The sequence below is a fragment of the Sorex fumeus genome, unplaced genomic scaffold, assembly GCF_029834395.1.
Source record: "Sorex fumeus unplaced genomic scaffold, SorFum_2.1 ptg000063l, whole genome shotgun sequence".
Classification (NCBI taxonomy): domain Eukaryota; kingdom Metazoa; phylum Chordata; class Mammalia; order Eulipotyphla; family Soricidae; genus Sorex; species Sorex fumeus.
This window is the reverse complement of record NW_026606120.1, coordinates 9,645,909-9,664,316: the sequence shown is the minus strand read 5'-3', so window position 1 is coordinate 9,664,316 and position 18,408 is coordinate 9,645,909. Positions and strand designations below refer to the sequence as shown.

The 18,408-nt window shown below is 47.2% G+C and overlaps 1 protein-coding gene across 4 annotated transcripts in view; it reads right to left on the bottom strand.

Moving 5' to 3' along the window:
- The window catches only part of LOC130035205 (patr class I histocompatibility antigen, A-108 alpha chain-like), an 86,189-nt gene that overhangs the window by 30,716 nt on the left and 37,065 nt on the right, over positions 1-18,408 (bottom strand). For 2 of the 4 annotated variants that reach the window (XM_056126769.1, XM_056126770.1), the window contains exon 2: positions 13,208-13,477. The exons of 1 other annotated variant lie outside the window; for it this stretch is intronic. In XM_056126769.1, the coding sequence (XP_055982744.1) occupies positions 13,208-13,477 (270 nt within the window). Of the gene's footprint in view, positions 1-10,525; positions 10,908-11,055; positions 11,104-11,226; positions 11,260-11,690; positions 11,808-11,927; positions 12,204-12,755; positions 13,035-13,207; positions 13,478-13,760; positions 13,845-18,408 lie in introns of those variants that run through there. One more of the 4 variants, XM_056126768.1, reaches the window with a different exon arrangement.

Here is an 18,408-nt window from a genome sequence, read left to right as displayed (position 1 = left end):
ATGAATGGTCTTGGTCGACATGATGAACTCAGACAGTCTCTCACCCTGTTCGTTCCATTCTAGGCCATGGGTCCTGATGTGAAGTTCTTCAGCTAATCTTCTCGGTCCTATCTTGGCATTAAAATCACCCACAATGATCTTGTAGAAGGTGTGGTCTTCTTTATAGAACTTCTCCAGCTCCATGTAGAACTTCTCGATTTCTCTTTCATCACAATGAGATGTTGGTGCATAGACAACGAAGATAGAAACTGCAGGCTGTGAGCCACATCTATTCAAATGTAAACGTCCGATTTGGGTTGTTAGGCATTCGAATGAATCAATGCTCTTGGCCAAGTTTGTGTTGACAAGGACACCGACGCCTCCAACACCTCTTTTATCGCATGTTCCGAGGAACAATTCTTCTCCAGTGTCGAAAACGGCATGGTGAGATTCGTGCCTTCTTGTCTCGGTCAGACCAATGATGTTGTACTTGATCATTCGCGCTTGTACCATCAGGTCCTCGATGGATGCATCTGATGCTAGCGTACGTGCATTGAAAGTACAGACGATCATTTTTGTCTTCCTTCGTTGTGGCAGCCTAGGTCGGCCTTGAGATTTTGTCGCCCTCTCCTTTCTCATCCGTCTCAGTGCTGCCATGTCGGTGAAGCCTTCAGGGTCAGGTGAATGAGACCAGTTGTAGTTACTGGTTTTGGCATATCGAATACACAGCGGATAGCTTGCCAGGCTCTTCCGTGCGGGCGGAGTACTCTCGGTAGCTTGCCAGTCTTTCCGAGAGGGATAGAGGCTTTTGGGGCAACCTCTAATCACCCTTGTAGGTGTTACCATATTTGAACCCTATCAAATACGGTACGACAATTCCGGAAGATGGGTATTTAGTGTCTTATGATGTGTCTTATGATGGGTATTTATCTGGGTTGGGTGGGTCTCCTGTGCGCAATTCGATTCCTGGGTGGTTGATGGAAGCAGACAGGGCAGGCTAGGGTGGGGCTCCTTATTAGAATCCCTTTGTCACCTGTGGTGGTGGGAACAAGCAGAGAAGCTCTGTCCCTGGGTCCGCCGAGCCTGGAGTCCAAGGTCTCAGAGAGTTCCGCTTATCTTGTTCTGTGGGTCTTCAGTCGTGCGTGGGTCTCGGCTGGAGCTGCCACGCGGGTCCGGAAAGCGTCCTGGAGTTTGGCGACGGCTGGGTAGTGGGAATTGGAGGATAAAAGAGCTTAAAAGCCCCAGGGGCCTGGACTGGGAATATACAGTGAATGTCTAATTAAAAAAATAAGGATGGAGGAAATAATGACCTTAGAGGATGAAGGCCAAATGGAGTGGAGAGGGAAGAAGCAGAGAAAGGGGCAGGGCAGGGCCTGCTAGTGGACGCCTGTGGGGAGGGATGAGTTTTGTGAGGATCAGGCACAGGAAGCAATGGGTAAGGGTGAATTCATTGTCTGGTGCGTAATTATTAGAGCAGGAGTTAGCTCTGTAATTGACTGGTAAACTATAGTTAACTTTCAGACATTTTCCCGCACTTCGATTCCCCATACTTTGAGTTGTGTTGTATAACTCAAGCACATAGGGAAGAGCAGAGGATACAGGAAAGGAGAAGAGAGGAATGGTAGGAAAGAGAAGAGAGGAATGGTAGGAAAGAGAAGAGAAGGGCAGGGCATGGAAGGGAAGGGAAGGGAAGGGAAGGGAAGGGAAGGGAAGAGAAGGAGAGGGAAAAGAGGGGGGAGGAAGGAGAAGAAAGGAAGGGGGAGAAGAGGGGAGCTCTATGGTTCCTTTCTCCATGCACCCTTTATAAAGGGCACAAGAAAAACAACTGAAGGAATGGAGGGATAGTCAGATGACTATGGGCCTATTTTAAAATCTCAGTGTAAAATTCAAGATTATAAGTAAATATATCTTCAGTGGTTTTGATTCCAAAGGAAAGAAATGTCTTGTTTCCAAAGACAGAGAACGATAGCTGATATTGGTGAAGAGATTGGTTGTTTCCAAAGAAGGGCAACTATAGCTGATATTGGTGAAGAGAATGGTGATGAAATGTTAACTACAGTAACTTTATAAATCATGGTTCTTTAATGAATAGAAAAAATTTAAAAGGAGAATCATCAGAGATGGTGATGATTCCTCTTAGCTAGAGTTGTATCATCTCCGCGGGAAAGGCAAGCTCAGTCTACGATCTAAGTTGCAGATTGGGGCTTATTTTCTCTAATTTCAGATGATATTGATTTTCTTCTTCCTTCCTTCCTTCTTTCTTTCTTTCTTTCTTTCTTTCTTTCTTTTCTTCTTTCTTTCTTTCTTTCTTTCTTTCTTTCTTTCTTTCTTTCTTTCTTTCTTTCTTTGTTTTTTAGTTTTTTGGGGCCATACCCAATAGTGCTCAGGCCTTTTTCCTGGCTCTATACTCAGGGAACACTCCTGGTGGGCTTGGGGACCATATGGGGTGCTGGAGATTGAACTCGAATCAGTTGTGTGCAGAGCAAACACCCTACCTGATGCTCTGGCCCCAAAATGGTGTTATACAGTCTATTTCATGCTAATATCAAAAATATCTATAACAGTATATGCACATAAATGACCAATCATTATATATATATATTGTTTGTTGTTAAAACCATATTGACAGGAAGTAGGAAATGAACAAAGACTGCTTTTGGTGAAGCATTCGGGAGCCTCTCCTCCAGTGTTAGAGAAAGTCAGATGAAGGCAGAGTTGTTGTGAGAGGGGGTTCAGATCTCTGCCCCTGAGATAGAGCTTGGAGACTGATATTTGGAGGGAGAGATGCTCGACTAGCCATTGTCTGGGACCCCAAGGAGATGTGCACACAGAGGAGACTGAGTGACGCTGAGTGAGGGAGCCCCCAGCAGCTCTGGGTTGTCTTGAGACACTGGGCTCACCCAACCAGCCCCCAGTGCTGAACAGGGACCCTCCAAAGCATTGTACTGCTCACACTGACAGAGGCAGAGCATTGATCACCCACGAAAATTCCTGTTCCTAGTTGATATTGTCAATGACTTCTGCCTGTTCTCCCTGGAGGGAAAGTTGTTCCATGGAACACTGAACAAAATGCAGACCCTAAGGAGTTTATTAGTGTTTTTTGAACCTCGTTCACTTGATTCATTCACTCGATGAATGGATTTTTTTCCTACCTTTTTCATACCTTTGTAGGCTTGGATAAAAAGATCATCTATGGTCCTGGAGTTCCCAGTTTCATATGTTGTTCTAATTTTGTTTCTAGCCAAGAGGTTTTGAGGAAAGATGATTAGAGTTGTAGTCAATTTGTAGCTTAAACTTTGTGACCAAACAACTTACGTGCACTGTAGGACGGGGCCACCTGTGTGAGACCTGTCACTCCAGTGCCCGAATCTCCATTTGATCTCTATGCATCTATGATGGAAAGTGTCAGGAAGAGACAACACTCCAGCTGCTTTCTCACATCTTCAGCCTCTGTTTATACTTCTGAAAATCATGGTTGTGGTCAGAAGTCCTAGGTTTACATCCATGTTTTATCATTTACTTGCCTTAATGACCTTCACAATTGACTTTCCTTCATCTGTAGAAATAGAATGATTTGTGAAATCTTTGCTAGCTCAAATTCCAATATTTTCTGACAGCCATGACTTTCTGTCCCTTCACTTTCTTTATTTTGTATTAATTTTTCAGGACTAAAAAGGGAATCAAATTGCAAGAAGTGACAGTAAGACGGTACCGGTTCCTGTCTGAGCATGAAGAAGTCCCCAAAGTGGGAAGAGAAGTAGCTGAAGAAACTTTCATCATTTTTACTGAGACCCGGAAGGAAACGTTGCTCCTCCTACTGTCAGGTGGGAGCTTGTTCTCAATAGATATCCCATCTCTCCAGGGAGTCTCCTGGGTGCTTTCTCCTGGAGCTTAAAGCACTCGCAGGTTTCCCTAGTGGTTAAAGTGCTCTGGCTTCTGGAAGAAACTGAGAATCCAGCACTTTGGACTGAGAGTTCGCACTGAAGAGGAAAAAGGGACAGGAATCTGCCGTGAGAGGCCCTGGCATTAGGTTCAACCTATTTTGGGCAACATCCTGCTCAGTGTGCCCATAAAGTTGACCAAACATTTTTTGTTGTCTTTTTTTTTGTTTGTAGATAAGGCAAGATTGTTACAATAATGCTAATTCTTATGCTTTCAGTATAAAAATTACTGTACTTCCTCCATGTCAGAGTGCTTAAGACCCACCCACACTGCACTTGTTATTTTTTATTTTTGTCAAGTTATCTTTTATGTTTCATACCTATGATTTTTAATATCGACCAAAACTATCTATACAGAAGACCTAAGATCAATCAAGTAGCAAAATATGTAAAATGCACAAGTATCTTTCCAAATGAAAGTTATTTAATAATGCTTTGAAGATAAAATTAAGGAATCTACTATTCTAACTAATTTAATGTTTCTCAAGTATTGCCTATTCAAGTGTAAAACTTGAACAAATTAGTGTTGAGGCTAAAGAGTATAACACACCTTCAGGTTGCTTATTTACAGTAGTAAAATAACATAATGTCAAACTTGCATTCTGTTACTTAAAGAGACATCAGTTCAATTCAAAAGATTCAAAAGCATTGTAGAGATAATATATGTGTGGTCAGGAAAAAATGGTCTCTAAACTTAAAAGTTTAAGTTTGTTCTAATAACACCAAACATTAGCCAAGCGGCACAAATTCTGGCCGACTTCAACCGTGAGTGTGGAAAGGTCGGACTACAGCTGACTCTTATGAAGACAATGTTTATGAGAAACAGCCTCGTTCCTGACACTCCATTCACTCTCAACGGAACGTCCATCTCTGAATGCAACAGTTATGTGTATGTAGGTGGAGAAGTCTACATGATGAATGACCTTGCACCTGAGTTGCGCAGGAGGAAGAGAGTGGCTTGGAACGCCTCCGGCTCCAGGCACATCTCCTTGATTCCAAGGTTCTTCCCACATTAACATACGCCTCAGAGACCTGGGCCCTATGCAAATTGGATGAGTATGCTATTCAGGTCTTCCAAAGAGGAATAGGAAGAGCTATGCTTGGAGTATCACATTTCACTCAAATAAGAGAAAAAATCCGGAGTTCAGACCTCCATCAACAGTCAAGAATTAGGGACGCTGTTTCTTTTGCCAAGGCTTTGAAAATCAGATGGGCTGGACACGTAATGAGATTTGGAGATGACTGATAGACTAGAGCAGTTACAGACTGGATGCCACAGGACGTCAAAAGACCGTGTGGCCGCCCACCTACCAGATGGTCAGACTTCTTCATCAAGATCATGAACGATCAGTTTGAGGCTCTTCGTGTTCCTAGAATGAACAGACGCCATTGGGCTACACTAGCATGCGACAGGGACAAATGGAGACGTTACTGGCGCCCGCTCGAGCAAATTGACGATTAACGGGAAGTCACGTGATCAAGTGATCAAACTTAAAAGATAGACAAGATCCTTACTCTTCTATATTTCAAAAATCATATGTATATGTACACACATACAGTGACATTCTTTTAAACAAAGCTTCTATTAAAGTATTTTGTAACAAAGTTATTTAAAAGCACATATTACTCACCTGTTTTTCTCAACCTTGCTATAAAAAGACACAAAATACATAAATTTCTTTAAGATACAGACCATTAGAAAGTCCTCTTCTTGAGATTGCCGTGTGTAAGTATTCAATTAACTATACAAGTCTGCTGTTTTAAAAGTAATTATCAAAATATACACAGAAATTTCAACTTTTCATTCAATTCTTTAAGAGGCTTGACTAGAATACAATTTTTATATTTAGCCCAATTGATGCTCTCTTTACTATTTTATTAGCCATCCTTGAGAGTAAAGATGCTATTATTTTTATAATACATTGAACAAATATTTCATTGAACGATGTGAAAATATTTTTAAAATCTGAAATATGCCTTATATTACTTTAGTAAGAACGTAGAAAACTTTGCAAAGATTACCACTTATTCCTCTTTTTACTGGGAAATTTATATTTCTGCCACTCATGTATCTCTTATTTCCTCAAAACATATCCACTTTTCATCATATATGATACCAGGAACATTTAATAGGCAATAAAGCAAAAAGAACTTTAAATGAACCACTAGAGAGTTCTATTCCCCTCTGGTAAAGGGGAATAGAATATAAGTTATACATGTTGTAAGGGTTTTCCTTCTTGTCTTTTTCTATCCTTATTGAGCAAAAGCTTCTGTAAACTTTCTTTTTTCTTTCTTTTTTTTTTTGCCTTTTTGGGTCACACCCGGTGATGCACAGGGGTTACTCCTGGCTCTGCTTTCAGGAATTACTCCTGGCGATGTTCAGGGGACCATATGGAATGTTGGTAATCGAACCAGGTCAGTCGCGTGCATGGCAAATGCTCTACCCACTGTGCTGTCACTCCAACCCCTTCTATAAACTTCTTAAATTCCAATAAGCTGTGCTCATTACTGGGTTTTTTGCTAGAGAGTGACTAACATATAAAAAATGCACCCTGACCCAAGGCTGTCGCCTTGGAAGCCCCCAAGCTGATTCCGATGGTCTGAGACACCTCAGGGCCCCCAGAAACACTGAGTTGTTGGACCTAGAATTGAGCCATCTGCTAGACTGACCTGTTATCTCTGGGAGGGACCCCTGAGCCCCAGAGCACAATTAGGAGACTCCCTGGTCTCTGTCCCTTAATACAGAACAGCAGTTGCACAGCTGTTCCTCATATATTGTGGGGTGGTATTTGTTGTTTTTTGGGGGATACACCTGGCAGTGCTCTGGGGTTACTCTGGCTCTGCACTCATAACTCATAATTCCTTGGTGGGCTCATGGAACCATATGGGATAACAGGGATCAAACCTGGGTCGGGTATGTGCAAGAAATTTACCCTACCCCCTGAACTATCCCTCTGGCCCTTGCATTATGTTTTTTTTTATCACTCCTAAAACTATTTTTATTAGTCTGCAATAAGTTCCATAAAATAGTACTACATATAATTTAACCAAAATTAGTGCATATAAATACTTGTACTTGAAGACAAATTTAAAATTTGTTTTTAAAGTAGGTTAGAATTCATCTCAGATTCTTTTATTTTTTTTTATTGAATCACCGTGTGAACAGTTACAAAGCTTTTGGGTTTAAGTCTCGGTCATACAATGATCAAGCATCCATCTCTTCACCAGTGCACATTTTCCACCACCAAGAACCCCAATATACTCCCATCAGACCCTTCCCCCTGCCTGTGTGGCAGATGATTTCCACTTTTCTCTCTCTCCACTTTGATCATATTCAATATTACGACAAGAGACCCACCATTATTATTTGGAATTTTCCTCAACAATCAAGACCTGCCGAAAAGGCATCATTAAATAATTTGTTTTCGATTGCTGATTATGAAGAGTGAATGATGTCGCATGACTGCTATCACTGCTGTGAGATAGCACAGCGGTAGGGCGTTTGCCTTGCACGCAGCCAGCCCAGCCGAGTGGGTTTGATTCCTCCACCCCTCTCGGAGAGCCCGGCAAGCTACCTGCACAGCAAAGCCTGATAAGGTATCCATGACGTATTCAATATACCAAACACAGTAACAACAAAGTCTCAAAATGAAGATGTTACTAGGCCCGCTTGAGCAAATCGATGACAATTGGAGGACATCTATTTCAACTATTAAGTCTAGAGCGATTTCTTCCAAAAGCCACTGGTTCCGAGATTGGTTTGTGTGCCTCTGCAATCATGGCCATTAAGGAGCTCAAAAAGTAGCCAGAGGAGCCATTCTTGGGCAGCAACTGAGGGTTTTGTTGGAGCGGGGGAGAAGGCCTTACATTGTTTTTAGAGAATATTTTAAACATTTTTAGCCTCCCTCTTTTTTGGCATTTTAATTTTTATTTTAATTTAGGGCAATTAGAGGCCGCCCCAAAAGCCTCTATCCCTCTCGGAGAGCCTGGCAAGCTACTGAGAGTATTCCGCCCGCATGGCAGAGCCTCACAAACTATCTGTTGTGTATTCAATATGCCAAAACCAGTAATTACAATGGGTTGGAGACATTACTGGTGCCCGCTTAAGCAAATCGATGATTAACGGGAAGTCAAGTGATCAAGTGAATTTAGGTACTGTATCACTGTCCTCCCGTTGTTCATCGATTTTTCTCGAGCGGGCCCAGTAACATCTCCATCCTGAGACTTTCTTGTTACTGTGTTTGGCATATCGAATACGTCATGGGTAGCTTGCCAGGCTCTACTTTGCGGCGAGATACTCTTGGTAGCTTGTCGAGCTCTCTGAGAGGGGTGGAAGAATCGAACTCGCGTCGGCCATGTTGGCTGCGTGCAAGGCAAACGTCCTACCCACTCTGCTATCGTTCCAGCCAAATTTAGGTATATGGGTTTACAATATTGCTACTCATACTTCTCATATATAACATCACTCCCACCCCACACCCACCACCAGAGACCCCACTTCCCTCTGCCATGTCCCAAAGACCCCTCCCTCTCAAGTAAGTTCTGTTCTATAGACAAAATCTTCAGTTCTATTTTGACAGCTATTATTCCCTTACTATATTTCTGTTTTGGGCCGGTACTTAGAATTTACTCCTGGCTCTGCACTCAGGAATCAGTCCTGGCATTGCTCAGGGGACCACACAGGGTGCCAGGATCAAACCCAGATTCCATACATTGGGAAATGCTGTAAAGTCCAGCTTCAAATGCCTGCAGAATTCAGTCAGTTCCATTGTTTCACCAGTTCACACCCCAAAGCCCCCAACATCTCTACCCTGGAATCTGCACCAGTTTCCCAGTTCCTGCAGCTCACTGTCCCCTCACCTGTCCATCTGCACAGCAGCCAGACTGATGACCCAGAGACAATTGCACCAGCCTGCACTTTCATTCAAACCTGCCTGTAGCTGCCCCTCTTAGATAAAAGGCAAATCTTCCAGAGTCATAGCAGCCTCTGAGGGCCTGAGGGCACCAGGACCTCATCTCAGTGACTGCTCCAGCCACACTGCTGTCTACTCTTCCCTGACACAGTCTCGCGCCTGCCCTGGTGCATTTACACTGACATTCCCTGCATGGCCCAGACACCCACACAGACAGTCCCTCACATCCTTCCATATTTCCTCAAAGGTCACCTTCCTGTGGAGCCACACCAACAGGGCAAGGAAAACAGTCACTGTCCCAGTCCCCACACACTTAGAAGTGGGACATTCGCCTTGGTTATTATATTTTCAGCCGTAAGTCTGTCCCTTCCTATTAAATCTCAAAGGCTGGTAAATTTTGCCTGATTTTTTTCTTTTTTTCTTTTTTATTGAATTATCATGAGATGCAGTTACAAAGCTTTCATGTTTCAATCTCCACACTCTTTCCTTTAAGGATACTTTTTTTGTAGCATTTTCATCGGTTTTTCATAACAAACAATACAAAATATATTATTTTGGTTTTGCTTTGGGGCAGGGATTGGAATTCGGGATAGAAACACCCATAGTATGGTAGTGAAAAGGTGTAATGGTGGTGGGATTGGTGTTTGAATATTAAATGTAATGAAATATTGTGAACTATATAAAAAACAAAACAAACAAACCATGCTTTCTTATTTGAATTTCAGTCATAAAATGATCAGATACCCATCCCTCCACCAGCAACCATTCTTACCACCAATGTCCCCCCTTTCCAACCCTCCCCCTGCTTCCATGGCAGACAATTTCCCCCATACTCTCTCTCTACTGTTGGGCATCGTGGTTTAGTTTTGCCTGATTTTAATTCTCTGTTGTTTGATAGACCCCAAAATATTATCGCCATATCTGCACAGTGGGTAGATAGAGGATCAGTGTAGACTATAGTAGAGACACTGTCTTATTCATGCAACATCAACCAACATGCTATGCTGTAGCAGCTACAGTGTCTACTCCAAGTGACATCAATGTCACCTCCACTTTTCTCACAAGTGCTTCTCACCCTCACTTTACCTCCCTCTCACACTGGCACCCCACAGCACACAGTTCTTTATCTCTTAGGGGAAGAGAATCCTGGGTTCAAGATCCCATTATCTAACCCCTAAGTTTGAAAGTAGGTGGGATGGCTGAATTCCAACATGGCAAGTCTGAAAGAGGCTCCTGTGTGCAGGGGCCATACCGGGCCTTGAGGGGACAGTGAGAGGCAAATGTCTCCTGAGGCTCAGAGATTGGGACACAAACTGAATGAGCTATGAATGTGTGTACAAGAGATCAGGCAGCCTCCCGCACAGAAGCAACATAGAAACATCCAGATGGGGCTGAGAAGCAGGCCCAGGCCTGAACCTAGACTGACCAGCACAGAAGCCCTCGCTGCCCACCGTCCTGGGACAGGATGAGGCCAAGTATGACCTAAGTCCCTGTGAGCAAGGGCCTGTGGGACGTGGTACTACTGAGGGACCAGAATAAGGAGTAGGAGAGATGACCCAGACAGATGAGTGACCACATCAGAACCCACAGTGGCTGTGACAGAGACAGACTGGGCACAGGTCTGTCTCCCCGCTCCCCCTGCCCCATCCTGTCACATCTGGGACAGAATCAAATCAGAACAGAAAACACATGGAAGGTCTCAGGATTTCCATTTATTCCTTCTCAAACTTTAGAGATTTCCTTTATTAACCCTCAATCCCACAAAACAGGAATTAGAAAAATGCAAATCAGATGCTTATTTCAGTAAGGGAGAAACATTATTCAGAAAAACAAGAAGCTAACACAGATGGAGACGGCTGACTCCTGTCTCTGCTGGCACAGCCCAGAGCATCAGCAAGAGAACGCAGGTCAGTGTGGGGAGGGCCCGGTGGGCAGGGGTGGGCCAGTCTCTCTCTCCCATCACCGTAAGTGGCAGGACACAGACACACTCAGGTCCCAGGGCAGAAATAGAATCAGCAGTTCTTGAATCACAACATTGGGATGTGAGGAAACCCAGTGGGACAGCTGTCTCACACTGTGAGAGAAAAAGAATGAAGAGACTCAGGTGAGTGACAGAAGTGGTGACATCCTGAGCCAGCTCCCAGCATCCCTCTCAAAGAACCGCCAAACCCAGTCCTGTCCCCTCTGCCCAATCCCACCCATTCCAGCCTCCAGAGTCTCACCTTTAGGATTCGAGAGAGACTCATCAGAGCCTTGGGAACTGTCGCTGTCTGGAAGAACAAACAGGACAAGGTCAGAGCCACAGGGGTTGGGACTAGAGGAGGAACTAGGGGTGCAGGAGCTCCCAATCCCTATCCCCAGTATTCTAGGGCCCCAGGCCTGCCCACACTTACTTGCAGCCTGAGTGTACTGTCCTCCTTTCTCACCTGGGGGAAGGAAACATCCCAGGGAAGGTCAGGAAGAGCACTGGGTCCTGAGGCCACAGAGCAGCTCTCTAGGCCCAGACCCCAGGAAAGTGTCAGAACTCTGAAGAGTGAGGGCAGGACCAGGAAACACGCAGGAAGAAAATGCTCCACGGCCGAGGAGCCTTCTCCTGGCGGTGTGTGTTCAGCAGGACAGTCCCTGTGACCTGGGACACTGGGACACATGTTCTTCCCCCGCTTATGGAGGTGAAAGTGTCTTTCATGAGCAAACCTGAGAGCGGCACACACAGGGGGAGTGTGAGCAACTGCACAGGGACGGGCGGTGCTCCTGCTAATGCAGCAGGAGAACTAATATAGGGGGAACCCTAAAGGGGGACAAGACTCAAGACTTGCCAGGTTGGATAGATTCCCATCACCTGCTTCCCCCATCTTACCTGAGCGCTTCCTCCTGCTGATCACAACTGCCACCACAGCTCCAGTGATCACAGCCCCAAGGAGAGCCAGGCCAACAATGATGCCCACAGTGGGGATGCTGGACTGAGAAGGGGGCTCTGGGAAGGGAGGAAGAAGAGGGTCTGATCCCCAGCCTCAGCCTGACTCTCAGCAGTTCCCCAGAGGGGCCAACCCTGATTCCCCTGAGAACAGGCTCTGTGCCCCGTCCCCGTCCTTACCCCATCTCAGGGTGACAGGCTCCGGCAGCCCCTGGTGCTGCACACGGCACGTGTATCTCTGCTCCTCTCCAGAAGGCAGCACCACAGCCGCCCACTTCTGGAAGGTTCCATCCCCTGAAGGCCTGGTCTCCACCAGCTCTGTGTCCTGGGTCAGGTCCTCCCCATCACGCTGCCAGGTCAGGGTGATCTCGGCAGGGTAGAAGCCCAGGGCCCAGCACCTCAGGGTGACCTCATGGTCAAAAAAGGGGTGGTGGGTTATGTGTCTTCTGGGGGCTTCTGAGGAGGGAAAATGCGAAAATTCACACTTTGGGTTACTTCCATAATGGGGTTGAACAGGATAATTGGTTTGGAATAGGAGGTAAAAATCCAGACACAAACATGGTGGGAGAAAGTGGATAAAATCCTAATTCCTTGGAAAGTTCTAGAACAGGGTTTGGGAAGGAGGTTAGAGTCTCTCAGGACACACTGACCCTGGTCCTGCCCTGGGAGGAGGGTGAGAGACTGAGAGAAGCAGGAGTCAGAGCTAAGAGCATCTTTGAGCGAGTTCAAAGATGGCTGCCGGGTCCAGGAACCCACATTCGTTATTTCAGAGGAGCTCGCCCCTCCCCCAGGGACACTCGGGTCCTTCACAGTCCTGAGGACACAGGGTGGGCCTGAGGGGAGGGCGAGTCTCTCTGGTACAGAACATGGAAACCAGGCGGGTCCTTCCGTCCCCTAATTGAGGAAGGGGCGCTGTTCTGACACTGAACCCCACTATCTTCCTTCCTCCTTGTGGGGAGTCGCCCCCCCAGGGGCGGTCAGGGGTCCTCACCCTCAGGGACCCGGTACCTGCGCGCAGCAGCGTGTCCTTCCCGTGCTCCAGGTATCTGAGGAGCGACTGTAAGCAGATGTTCTCCAGGTAGTTCCTCCAGCGCTCAGCCTGACCCCTCTGCTCCCACTTTTGCTGGGTTCGCCAAGCCTGCGTGCCCGCCGCCGCCGTCCAGGAGCGCAGGTCCTCGTTCAGGGCGATGTAGTCGGCGCCGTCGTAGGCGGATTGACGGTACCCGCGCAGGAGGCGCCCGTCGGACCCCACGTCGCAGCCGTACATCTCCTGGATGGTGTGAGAGTCTGACCCGCCCCGCAGAGATTAGACTCCAACCTAAAACGAAACCGGGCCCGGTCCCCGCGGCACCTCCCCGTAAAGATCCGGGGCAGGTCCCTCAGCCTCGGGGACGCTCGGACCCGCCTCGGGCGACCCGGCCCGTCCCTGTGTTGGCTCGTCCCTGCCCGGCCGAGCTCACCCGCCTCGCTCTGGTTGTAGTAGCCGCGCAGGTTGCTCAGGCTCACTCGGTACCACTGTGTGTCTTTCTTCAAGTTCCGCGTCTCCCGCTCCAAGTACTTGGGTCCCTCCTGCGCCACCCATGGCGCCTGCGGTTCCATCCTCGGACTCGCCGAGGCGCTGTCGAAGCGCACGAACTCCGTGTCGTCCACGTAGCCGACGGCGATGAAGCGGGGCTCCCCGCGGCCGGGCCGGGACACGGCGGTGTAGAAATACCGCAGGGAGTGGGGGCCTGGGGGAGGCGAAGGGGTGAGACCCGGCCCGACCCGCCACCTCGCGCCCCGGGTCCAGGGTGAAGGAATGGGAGGGGGCTCGGGAGACGGGAAAGTGGAAACGAGAAGGGCGAGACTTAGGGGCGCGGGAGGAGTTGAAGGTTGGGGGGGACAAGGAGGAACATTTGGGGGACATCCGGGCAGAAAACCAGAGAAATTCCTTCTCGGGGGTCCTGCACAGCAATGCCTGGAAGTTCCCACCCTTCTCCCCGCAACGAACTCCCCTCCCGACCCCGCACTCACCCGCCTGGGTCTGGGTCAGCGCCAGGGCCCCCGACAGCAGCAGCAGGAGGGGTCGCAGCTCCCACATACTGAAGGAATCAAGTGGACTCTGACTCGCTCGCGATTGCCGGCAGTTTAGAACCGGGAGCGTCGCGGACGCTGATTGGCTTATCTAGACAGCGACGCCCATTGGGAGTGAGGACTGAGCACGCGTCACGAGTATCCGGGCAGAAGGCGCTGACACAGGTTGCTGAGGGAGAAGTGAAACTTTGAGACCAGGAATCCCCAGGACTAATCTCCTGCCCCCAACACCACCCTGGGGACACTGGGAGCCACACCTGGGGCCTGGGGCTTAGCCCTCTCACCTGCTCCCTCACCTGATCTCTGTCACACTGTCTCCCCGTGTCCAGGGCTGAGACTGACTCAGGATTTTCCATGGTTTTCGTTTAAGGATCTCGCTAAATCTTACAAGTTCCTGAGGAGCCCAGAGATGCTTCTGTGCGTTCAGGTTATGCCTATCAGTGTTGGCAGTGGGAGGAATCTGAGTTAAAGCCTTTTATTGTTGGTGGTGATGATTTTTTTGGGGGGGTGGGGTTTGGCCACACCAGGCAGCGCTCAGTTGTAACTCCGGCTCTGTGCTCAGGGATCACTCTTGGCAGGTTCATGGGACATATGTGGTGCCGAGGATCAAACCCGTGTTGGCCACATGCAAGTCACTTCTGTAATTTCTCTCCTGCAGAGTTCAAGCTTGAGAATGATTTCAACTGAAGTAATATCAACAACACATTAATGCTAACAACAAGTCTTTGGGGCGGGAGAGTGGCAAGGGTTCATACCCAGTGAATCTCACTGTCTCTGTACTTAGGAATTACTCCTGGCAGCGCTCAGGGGAACATATGGAATGCAGGCAATAGAGTCTATTTCTGGGAAGGTGCAAGACAAGCACCTTACCTGTTATGCTATCTCACCAGCCCTAGAAAGTCTTTTGAAGAAAAACCATATTGCATTTTTTCCAGGGACCAGCCCCAGATGAGCAGACCTGATCCATGGACGCCATGAGAACTAAGAAAGAGGAAGAAATGTGAGCGAAAAGCATGCGGTGAGGGGTGCACAGCCTGTCCACTGAGCGCTGACTATTCTCCGTGAATCATATTTATTACTTAGAATCCATGATCATCAGAACAACATTCTTTGTGCAAATACCAAGAATTGTATATAAAAATATATTTATATATAATATACAAGATAGACTTTTACACATCCCAGGGCCTTAGTCCATGGGGGAAAAACATCTTTGTAATGGGCTTCAGGAGGGGAGATTCTTCAGAAGTGCAAGTAGAGGAAGAGCAGATACAGAACCCTCTCCTACACCACCCTCCTCCCCCCACCAGGGCAACATTCCACCTCTAGTGCAAGTATTCTGGGTTGAAAGGTTCCATGAAGGTCTCATAAGGGTCCCATAAAGAACCAAGGGGTCCCACAAGAACCTCTTGTCCATCTCCTTTATTTATCTAGTCCCCGACTGTCTTTTTTTCTTTTCAGCATAGAAATGGCCTAGTTCTTCAGTCTAGCCTCCTCTTGTAGTCAGGAAATCTAAACTAGTTCTTTGAGTTGGGGATATGGCTCAACGGTAGGGCACAGGCCTTCCACATATGGAGGCAGGGGTCCATCCTGGATGTGCAGAAACAAATAAAAGTTTAGTTTAGTGAAAAATATTGGCCATAGACTAGAATGGAAGTTTACATTTTGAGTATGATCTGACAAATATTTTATAAGTGCCATAAAATTTAAAGTATTTAAAGTAATGTTTAAAAACATCACATACAGAAGAATTAAAAATATTCTTAAGGCCAGGGCCAGCGTGCAGCCGGTAGAGTATTTACCTGACATACAGCTGACTGGAGTTCAATTCCTGGCACCACATATGGTTCCCTGAGTCCCCCTAGGAGTAAGCCCTGAGCATTGCTGGGTGAGACAAAAATAAACAAACAGAATGGAAAGTTTCATACAATCTGAATAATAGTTCTTAGTGTGAGCGTTACAGAGAGATTCATCCTAAAGAAATAGTGTGTAAAAGAAAACAAGGAGCATAGGTACTCTTTGGGTGTGGGTTAGGTGAGGGAGGAGAATTAATGTTAACAACATAAGTAGCATAAGGAGATGGTGGATGGATGGTATTAGGCACTTTGTTGGTGATGAGATGCAGAAACTATATTAACACTGTACATTTAACCTTAATTACAACAATAGATATATTTGTATGTACAAAATAAAACACATGTCTTGATATAGAGAAACTGAGGAACATGTGTCATCAGGGGGTGAGGGTGACCATCATCACTAATGACCAAATGGCTCCTGCACTCCCTGAAGTGCTGTTGAGAATGACACTGTGTCTGTGGGCTTCCAAAACCCCTAGCCTTGGCCACCACACCCAAACTGAGGGGCTTTCTCCAATGTATAGCGGAGCAGCCTCCTTACAATGCCACATCATCCAAGACAAAGAGGATCTGAGACCAACTCAGCTGGAGGCGACTTTGGGAGACATGACTGGGACCTCACTCCGGGTGCATGATCCTGGGATGGGATCGGAGGAGAGAAGAGAATACGGTAACATCCAAAATAGTGTGGAGATTCATGATACTTTCCTGACATGCACTTATTAGCTGTAGAAATGTGGTAGCGATAAAAGATGAAGAATGTTCCTAAGTAAAGTAATAGGGAGTGGAAGGAAATTTCCCTTGCAGTCTTCAGGTTTGGCATCATGGCTTGGAGAAAGAGGTTCTCGGGACATTTTGGAATCCCAGACCAGCACAAGGTCCCAGAGGTTTCCTTTCCTCTACTCCCCACCCAGCTCCAAATCCTGACCGCAGGACTGCTCTGAAGGCACCTTCGTCCTGGATGTCCTCCTCCAGGTCTGCATCTCAGCCTGAGTCAGACCACACCCCCGCCCCTGCAAAATAGGAGCGAACAGATCAGTGGCGCCCCCGTGTGGCCATATGGAGAAAGAAAATTCAGTTTTCATGGCGTTCCCTCAGCAGGGGAGTCTCTCGGTTCTCAGCAACAGGACAGGCTGTGCTCACTAGGGGGATCCCTAGCGTGCGTCAGGTGCTGTGAATAATTTCCCTAAACAAATTCACCTGGAGGGCTCCTCTTCATTTATAACCATGAGCACTGGCAAAAAGTCCAGGAGGGAAAGGTGCTAAAGTGAACAAGGGTGTTCTATGAGGGCATGTGGCCTCAATACTCACTTCTCACATAGGTGCTTCTCAAAATGTAGGAAGCATGTTAAAATGTTGCTTTTAAGCAGGAGATATAGCTCTGGGAGAAGACGTGTTCTATCCCTGATACTGTAACTGAAAAAATATTATAGCTTTGTTATTTGGGGGCCACAGCCAGCAGTGCTCAGGGCTTACTCAGCTCTCACTCAGGCATCATTCCTGACGGGCTTTGGGGAACTTCTGTGTGCTGGGATTGAAGCAGCATTGGCTGTGTGTAATATTGTCTCACCCATGTACTATAGCTCCGGCCCCAGTAATAATACAGCTCTTTGAAAAAAGGGTGGCTGGGCCTCACAGTCAGAGTTTCTGACTCAACTCCAGACTAGGGCCCAGGAATTCACATTTCACTCAAGCTCCCAGGGTTTGCAATGCTCCTGGGTCAGGAGCCACTGCCCCTTAGCACCTATAGCACCTTGCAATGACCAAGTGGGGCGGGGGCGGCAGCGGGGCAGCTCTCTATGTTCCTTCGTGATTTCCGGGTTCTTCAATATTTTCAAGAATGAAAATACTGAGTTAAATAAGATGCTCAGACTCAGAGTTGGAAAGCAGACGTTTATGGAAAGTAGAAGAGAGAAGAAAAATCTCCCAAGTGGGGAGGAACTTAGTGTAGGGCTGAGTTGAAAGGGAGTTTTGCGTGTGTCCTTTAAAGGCTCCTTGCATTCCTTAGGGGTTGGCAAGAATTTACAAAAGTTGCCAGAAAATTATAATGCCGTTTAGCTGGTCTATATCTTTCTGGGCATTTCTGTCCCATATCTTAGTTTCCCTGTTGGCCTAGCTCCAGAATAGATTTGTATGGTCCTGGAAATGTCCAGGACCACCGGGGCAGGACTTTGGCAATGAAATGTGTGTCAGGTCGTGGGGGAAAGGTGGCAAGGGGAAACTGAGGCTTCCTTCTTCACTGGCAAGGGGAAACAAATCCTCCAGGCCTAATTGCCAATTATCTCAGTTTCCCCATCAGCCTAGGCTCCAGGGCAGAGTTTTAGGTTCCCGGGAAGCCCAGGGAATGCTGAGAGAAGAACTTGGGGGTGGAGTGTGTGTCTGGCTGATGACAGAGAGATGGAACATCTGGAGACAGAAAACTCTGGCTTCCTCTCTCCCTGGCAAGGGGATACTGAGGCTGTCTCTTTCACCGATCTCTCAGATGCTGGGCTGTGCAGGGCCGGGAGGCAGCAGGCGACACTGTGAATAAAAGAAGGATTAGATTCCATCAACAAGACTGTTCCAGACCCTCGACACCTTCCCCAGCGACTGAGTACCTGTGGGAAATACTCAGGGAAAAGCAAGAAACCATCCCTGAGCGGAGTTAGAGGGTCCTTTGTGCGGACTGAGACTGGGCAGACCTTGAGAGCCCACCTCCAGAGGTCAGACCGAACTGGGATTGGCCAAGT